The 8,468-nt window shown below is 41.0% G+C and overlaps 1 protein-coding gene across 6 annotated transcripts in view; it reads left to right on the top strand.

The window, feature by feature from the left end:
- CPEB2 (cytoplasmic polyadenylation element binding protein 2) overlaps positions 1–8,468 on the top strand; it is a gene marked incomplete at its 5' end in the record, with an annotated part of 169,273 nt that overhangs the window by 111,704 nt on the left and 49,101 nt on the right. For all 6 annotated transcript variants that reach the window (XM_082252715.1, XM_082252714.1, XM_082252719.1 and 3 more), the window contains one exon: positions 544–594. In XM_082252715.1, coding sequence (XP_082108841.1) covers positions 544–594 — 51 coding nt within the window. The remainder of the gene's footprint in view (positions 1–543; positions 595–8,468) is intronic.

The raw sequence follows: 8,468 nt of genomic DNA, 5'->3' as shown, positions 1-8,468 counted from the left end.
CACAGGGTTCTGTCAGACTTCTGCTTGTCAGTTTTGATTCTGAATTTCAGCAAACATTTCCTCATTACCTTGATGAGTATGAATTCCCATGTAGGTGTTCTAGAGCAGAAAATATATATATATATATATATTAGTCTTCTTAGTAAGCCTTTGTTTTATTTGCCTAAGCATGAAATGTATGCCCTGATTCTATTTCCAGTGGGGTGGAATATACAGAATGCTGTTTATTTTGTGACACAACATGAAGACACGATTGTTCAGTGCGGATTATGTTTCTGCCTGTTGGTTTATTGGCAGGAGCAGAAAGGTGCCTGCTGTTTGGAGTATAGAGAGGTTATAGAGCCCCTGGAAGTGGGAGGGAGTTCTTGAGAGGTCAGCACATTTCTGGACAGTGTTTATCCCATTGGACCAGACTCCGAGGCGTTGCCGGGATCATTGCTTAACTCCCTCACTTCCTCAAATATAAACCACAGCATACATCTGTGTGTTAGATAATGAGCTTTGAATAACAAACATTAACTCACTCTTTTTTTTTTTTTCTAGGTCGCTTGAACTACCCCCATCCAGGAACAGATAGTCTTCTCATGTTAAATGGTAGGTAGTTTTTTTTTTTTTTCTTTCTTGAAATAAAGTTGAATAAAAAGAAATAAAGAATGCAACATTCTATATGCTGTCATTTTGTGAGTTTGCTTATATACCGGCGGGCAATGTGAAGCGCAAAGTTTCAGATTATTAATTGTCAGAAGGGAGCGTCGTAATTAAAAGCTGCTGCACTAGTTAATTTTAAGGGTACGTGCATGGCAATTATCAGGATTCCCCTGTGGAGTGTTAGGTTTGTGCTTAAAATGTCTTCCCTTGTGGGTGACTTTGGGTATAATTATTGCAGAAATCCAGCTAAACAGGTTAAATGTATATGTGAATTATTTTACTTGCCTGGAGACTTATTCTGCTCAATCTTTTAGATTTCACACATCCCGGCAACGTTTTATAGCCAAAAAAGATCATTTCATTCAGAGCCTACAGCTCTGCAGCACCCAATGTCAGAGAGGGATTAAAGGAGAAAGGGGCCCAAGGCAAAGTAGCAGCTTTGCCCCCCTCCATGCTTTCAACTGACATTGATAAGAATTGCAATAGACACCTAAAAACTGCTTCATTTGTATTGTTTGTACTGACATGACAATCTGCATCAGACACCTACTGCCTTCAATGACTTCCTCCTATGTGAAGTGACAGGCAGGTGCACAGCTTTAAACAATTGCCCTCACCCTGCTTTACTACAGAAGCTTGAAGGTGATAGCTGGACATGTGCTGGGCCCCTGGGATAGAGAGGCTGACCCCGTGGGTGGGTACATCGGACCCCACTGCCAGGTAGCTTCTAAAATAAGGAATAGATTTTGGGGTCCTGCTCTTGACTTTCATTAAATAGCGCACAGCACCCACAAAATTGTTTCAGTGTTGCAGCCAGATAGCCTACCAAGTCAAGACGGCCAAGTAAGATGAAAATGGCAAGCATAAAAAAGCCTTACAAATAGTCTTATGCTGGCCATACACACACAGAATTTCGGCCGAAAATGGTTGTTTTAGGAAAGATCATTTGAAAATCGGGCCGTTAGTGAACACAAGTTTACCGACTATTTCAATTGTGTGCCCGGCTAATGTCGATGGATCCATAGCGAAAAACTATTATCGTTTCAACGAAAGTTTATACCTGTATGGTACAATTGAAACGAAAATAATATTCTGACTTGTATTGCACATGTCTTTGAAATATCAGTTATCATCATGAAAACGATTATGTAAAAGAGTTTATTCTGTCAGTTAGTGGCCAATTCGCTTTCGACTGATGAATAATCAATCATTCAGTCTGCAAACGGCCGAAGATCTGTGCATGTATGGCCAGCATTAGGCTTATGCTCTGTACAGTTTAAAGTAGGGAAGGGTTAAAACCCCCGCTATGATATTTAATTTTTCTGATTTTGGGGAAATTTTACCTTTTACTTCCTTTCCTAGACACGCAACAAAAGCAAAGGGAATTCCCTCCTTGTCTCTGGAGCAGGTGTCCCAATTTCCCCTTTGTTCTGGGTACAACTTAAAGTGTTACTAAACCCAGGACCCTGCATTCACTATATCCGGTCTCCCACAGTACACAGAACATGGAAATGTAATACATTTAGTAAATATAAACTCCTAAATACTTTTTCTCATCAGCAGTATATAGCAGTCTTGTGACTTTTATCAGTGTCAGGTTAAAGTTTGTAGGAGTAGTTTTCATTCTCCCATAACTGTCCTATGAGGCTGCAAGCCTCCTGACCCCCTGGACAGTGCTGATTGGCCCTGTGCTGATCACATGCATCCTCCCCTCACAAAAAAACAAAAAAACTCTAGTAATACACATCAATCAGGAGATTGATTGGGGACTGTGGAAGAAGGGGAGGATCAGGTCAGGGAAGACAGAGTCAAGCAGCCTTTTTACACACTGCGCAGGATTAACCCCTTTGGTTCCACAGTGAGTAAAACAAGCATGCTTTACTTCACAAACACACTGATTTTAAGGTTGTAGGTTTCGTAATACGCTAACCTTCTTAGATTTCTCCTTTTTTTTTTTTTTTGCTGGATAGGTTCTTAACCTTCCCCATTGCATCCAAAACTTTAAAAGAAAAAGAGAGAACACTTTAACTTTAGATAACAAAAAAGTATCACAGACCACATTTAAGTGTGTTTTTGCAAGTGGTATAGGGCTGCAATCATATTAAGCTTCATAAACAATCTACAATAGGGGTGCTCAACCTTTTGGGGGCCACAATTAAATTAAATGGTTCAGAATTTTAATTTTTTTTTTATTTTGAAAAGCATAATAAACATTTTACTCCTGCGTCTGCTGAATGCAGGCAGGAGGGAGGGGAGGAAAATAGAGAGGATTGGTTCCTGTTTATCCTGCCCCTCCTGTCCAAGTGTAAAACAGGATTTGACAGCGAGGCAGCACAGGACCCCGGGGCATGGGGCATGGGTCACCATTGCGACTCCTGATGCTACACCAGTGGTTGGGTGGTGGGGGGGAAACACATCTCAACTATGTAAATAAGCTCTTACTGTTCTGAGCCCCCTATAAGGCTGCTTTCATGATGTGCTGCGGTTTACCTGCACTGCAGGCTCAATGCACCTGCGGCTTTCCTGCAGATTAGCTGCGCTTTGCCATAGACTTCTATTATATCTTGCAGAAAGCACACCAGACCCGCAGGATATAATAGAAGTCTATGGCTCAATGCAGCTAACCCGCTGGAAAGCCACAAGTGCACTGCACTGCACTTGTGGATCATTGTGAAAACCGCCTAATAACACTTTTATTTAAAAGTGCTCATAAATGCCTTTTTTCAAAACTATGATGTTTAATACAGAATATTCTCATTGGTAAATTGATGTTTAATAAATAAACTGACCTTGGCTGTTAGGTTCCTGTCCCAGAAGGAGTAATACCAAAAAATGCGCTTCACCTAGGACAGCCGTTTGCTTCCTTTGGTGCCAGCATACATCCACTCTCATTCTTTGGGATGGCGGCACAACAACCCGAGATCCGGGCTTGCCAACCCGCCATCCCAGAGCAGGTGGTCACAAACCACATTAGAGGGCTCAGCCAGTTGAGCACCCCTGATCTATAGTGTATTGTCAATAAGTACACAATTAATAGTGGAGTTGTTCTAGTAATATTTTAAGTAGTTTTTGATGTGGCTTTCACATTCTTGCTTTCCATACTCTAACATACACTGGTATGAGTATGCTCCCAGTTGCTATCTCTATCAAATTTGCCATCCTCACAAAAAAACTGCTGAGATTGCAGGACAAGCCATTAGGAGAAGCTGCCGTTTGCAATCAGTATGATAGACATGCTTCACTGCAGGAACAGTAAATTGCAAGCCATGTGCAGCCTACTTCACACGAATCACAGCCTGCATATGTACGAAGCAAATAGCTGCTGTCAGTACATATACTGTTTTTATTTTATCTTAAAGAAAAAAAACACATATTCAATAAAGTTACTTACATGGAGTGGATTTCATTCACATTTATTAACAAACTTTAAAATGACGCCAGGTTTCATCTGCATATCAAAGACTCAATGTAGCATGTGAGAGTCTGATGTGTAGACTGAGAGTTAGTCACCATTATTGCAAAATGTTCATTTGACATTTTAAAGGGGTGTTTGATTACCCTCAATACATAACCAATCGCTAGTAAGGAGACTCGCAGGAAAACCAGAAATCCTCAGTTTGTTTGGGATACCCACTCCCCATCTCCCTGCTGGTAAAACTTGGTATTGCCACATTAAAGGATAAGTTTACCTTTGGGGACATGTTACATGTTACATTCGTTTTTAGGGTTGTCACTGCTGCAGCTGCTCCCTGCTGCCCTCTCTCCCTGTGACAGCAGTATGGGGAGAAGTTCCCCATATTAGCTGTAACTTTTTGAAAACAGCTCGAGTTATGTGATTGAATGAACTGCAAGTGCTGACACCTTTTTCGGCTGTCGGCTTGTAGTTCTCAATGAACTACCACAGCGCTGTTGAGCGTTGTGGTAGTTCATTGAGTCTTCCTGTCTGTGAATCTGCCTGGCCATACAATGTACAGGCAGACAGCTCACACTAACTGTTTGTAGGAGACCTGCATGGCATTAACGATCTGCTAATTGCAGGTGTAATGCTTTCCAGGCTCCTAAAAAAAAAAAGAAAAAATTACCTGCAAAAAAATGTGCATTTTATTCTTTTAACAAAGTAGTTGTTTGTGAGAAGTCAAGTTCTGATCTGGCAAGTGACGCAAGCAGCAGAACTTGGATTGTACAGTTTAATAGAGGGCTGTGGGAGATAGGAAATTGCCTGTGCTTCTACATGGAAGCCTGTCGATTACATAGTGGATTTTAGTTGTTTTTTTCAATGACTAAAGAAAAACTATCTTCCAAGCTTTTTTACCCACCTGTAGTATTAGCCAATTTTCACCTTGCATCGAAGTGAAATGGTATCTTGAGGGCACGGCCAGCTCTTACATTGATGGGGCATTGCCTACTGTTCTTGCCGTATGTTGACCGGTTCACTTTTTGCCAAATGCAAGACAGTCACAGTTTGGTTGTCTGGTAAATTCCACAAAATTTGTAGGTTGCAATTTAAATATGTCTCCAAATAATTGGCGGACTAACGCCAATCTCTTTAGCTAATTCTGGTAAGCTGGCCATATTGTATGGCTGTTGGCAAGATTTTATTGGTCACTTTTACTAAATCAGTACAACAAATTTTACCGTGTGGACAGCCCAATCCCTCATCTTCTGTAAAACCTGGAAACTGCAAGGTGCAAAAAGCCAGTCCTGAATCCTTTTACTCTTCCACTTATACTCTTCCAGTAGATGATGAAGTAAGGACACCGTATTTTCTGCTGTATGATTTATTGTGACCTCTGTAAGCTTTGCCTCAGCCCACAGAATATGCCGGATTATTAATGGCTTTTTTCAAGCATGGCTCGAAGAAGCATGGCTCAGTTTTCCTCTCACCTCCCTCTGACCTTCAGAGATACTTCTAGGTGTATTTAACTAAGACAAACATTCCCCTGCCAGCAGAGCATTTTCCATTAAGACCAGTGAAGTGTAGCCTCGACTTGCTGCAGTGCACCTTTGTGACAAGAAACAGTTTGGTCAGATATTAACGAGTGATGAGGGGGAACTCAAACACATCAACTGTAGTACAGCTATGGGTGACCTGCGGAGCTCTGGCAATTAGATAAAAGCTGTCACAATATACTGGTGCTTGCAGAATCCAAACAAGGTACATTGAGAATCGTAGCTCATCATTTGGAGGCCCAGAACCAGTCTTGTACCAGTACACACTAAATCTTGAGATTCCTGTACATGGCCTTACTTGAAGCTGTAGGAGCTCTATTACCCTACATGCGAAGGCTGATGGAGATTTTAAGAGATCAGTGAGTGGTTATCCCTTTTCATCTTTTTAAAAAGGAAGGATCTTGTAAAAGCATGAGATACGGTGTTTGAAGAGCTTCAGCTTTCATTCTTTTACATATCAAAAAAGGCCATTTCCAAAAACAACCTTTTCTACATCTTAAAACACAAGGGCTCTGTGTCTTACTAGTGTCTCCAGCAACATTACTAGTTGTGGGGGAATGGTTACCAATGAGAGCCCGTAGGTGTTTTCCTACAAGATAGTTCTGAAGATGAATTGATGGGGGAACGGCACAGACACAGTGCAGTTGATTTACTAAAGGTCTGTGAACTTTGCAAGTGCAGTTGGGCTCATTTTCCCCAGAGCTTAGTGAATGTTGCGAAGCTTCACTATGTAAAGAATACCCAATCGGGTACAAGGAAAATGAGAGGATGCACATGATTGGGTAATGGAATCAGAAAAGCTTTCCCACTTTCACTAAGTTCTGGGTTAAATAAGTGCAACTGCACTTGCAAAGTTCACTCTTTGCCATTAGTAAATCAAGCTCATTTGTTCTTCCGACTGGTATAGATATAGGCAAAAAATGATTCTGCCTGGTTGGTTAGTCCCACTTGATTCCTCTGCATTTTCTCACATGACAATGCATGACAACAGGAATCCCATTATTGTCTATTGGGACCAGGTCACACCTATGCAACATGCTTTTGTGCACCTATGAAAATGATGCTGGCTCTTTTTTGGTGCAGCATAATGCATCTATGGCCCTACAAACATCCATAGACATGCAAGAAAATCATCAAAAACACATTTAAAAAAAAAATGCAAGAAAATACTGATTGGCTATTTTTCAGATAAGCAGCTCCTTCCCTTCCCCATTAAGAGACTGAGATTATTTGATAAAACTTTAAAATTAAAATTCATGAAACATTGCAATCATTGGTTAAAATAGTGGCATCACCAAATGGACAAATATTCATTTCATTTCAAAATTTCATCACACATGAACGTAGTTTGCATACAGAACAGTACGCAAAAGAGCTGCTTTCAGGTAATAACTCCAATGAGGATACGTGAATAAATGCTCATGCAAAGAACCATTGATGCTTAGAGGAACATGGCCACATACAGCCACATGTATGGCATGCTGTACCCATCATGTGTGACTCCCTGGGCGTTGGAAAGCAACAGTAAACAATGCAAGCCATATTAAATGTCTGTAAAAGCCCTGTGTGCATGAACGCCAAGGTAAAGCAATGTTAACTAACTGAACATTCACTCTGTTAGGTGAACAGCCTTTTTTTGTAAATCAGTTGCAGTTTGTACAATTGCCCAATTAAAGTGCATCATCCAGACTAAAATCTGTTGGAAAAGAAATCTGCCAATGTGCTAATTTGTATTGGCTGGAGTGCGAGTTTGTCTTTAGCAGTTGGCTTTTACTTTCGCACCAAATAGCAAAGCACTTTTGTTAGTTGTAAATCGTGACCTTTGACTCCAGGGGTTAATAAACTGAGGCCATGGATGGCTTGACCTCTAGCCCTCGGAGAATAATTATCCCTGGGCATAACTATTGATCTAATGAATGACTACTGAGCACAGGAAGATGAATCTTTCTGCCAGAAGTTCCCCTCTGCAGCAATTTATTTGGTGCTTAATCCAAAACAGGATGGCTCTTCCAATGATGGTGTCATGTGGAGAGGACATAAAAATGGTTTATGGTGACATGGAGTATAATCAGGTGCTGTGTGCCCTGAAAAATGTTTCGGTTTATGAGTGCTAGGAAAATAATTGCAGCGAACACAGGCCCTACATGTCTATGTCTTTTCGTATTTACATTATCATTATGTATGGCCACCTCTACCAGACTGGAGATGAGTCATGTTCACTCTGCTAAATCTGGTCATGGAACCTCAAACTATTCACTGGTTGTGATTTCTCACCCGGTAGGGTAGACTGACAAAGCATCACCCAGAGTGCTTTCTGATAAAATATAGAACTGTACCGGCACAATTTACAAAAATGTATTTATTGCCTTTTGGGCATTATTCACAGCTGCAGTATTTCATCTATATTGCAGGACTGTGGTTTCTTCTGTCATGCCTCTGGGCAAAAGGTAAAGCTGAATACCACCAGCAAGATATAAAAGAGACAAATTAAATCTGAATTTCAGGATAAGCAAATGTTGTCTAAATGTATTCATCCTGCGTATTCTTGAATCGTGGTGTACTTTCTTCCAGACCTATGCAGTAATTCAGTGTGAAAATTCTAGTGAAGGAGCTTCCTGTAACAGACTGGTCACTGCTCCGCTCTCTCCTTGTGCAGGATGGCTGGTCTCCTCTCCACCCCCTCCTGTAGTTTTCTGCAGGCATCTTGTAGTTGGTGGATCCTGCTGGGTCCCTCTCACATCTCTGCTCTCTGGACAGACTATATACAGTAAAACCTTGGGCTGCGAGCATAATTCAATCCGGAAACATGCTTGTAATCCAAAGTACTCCTATATCAAAGCAAATTTCCCCAAAAGAAATAATGGAAACTC

The sequence above is a fragment of the Pelophylax lessonae genome, assembly GCF_965119305.1.
Source record: "Pelophylax lessonae genome assembly, chromosome: 1".
Taxonomy (NCBI): Eukaryota; Metazoa; Chordata; class Amphibia; order Anura; family Ranidae; genus Pelophylax; species Pelophylax lessonae.
This window is presented reverse-complemented; position numbering and strand designations above follow the sequence as displayed.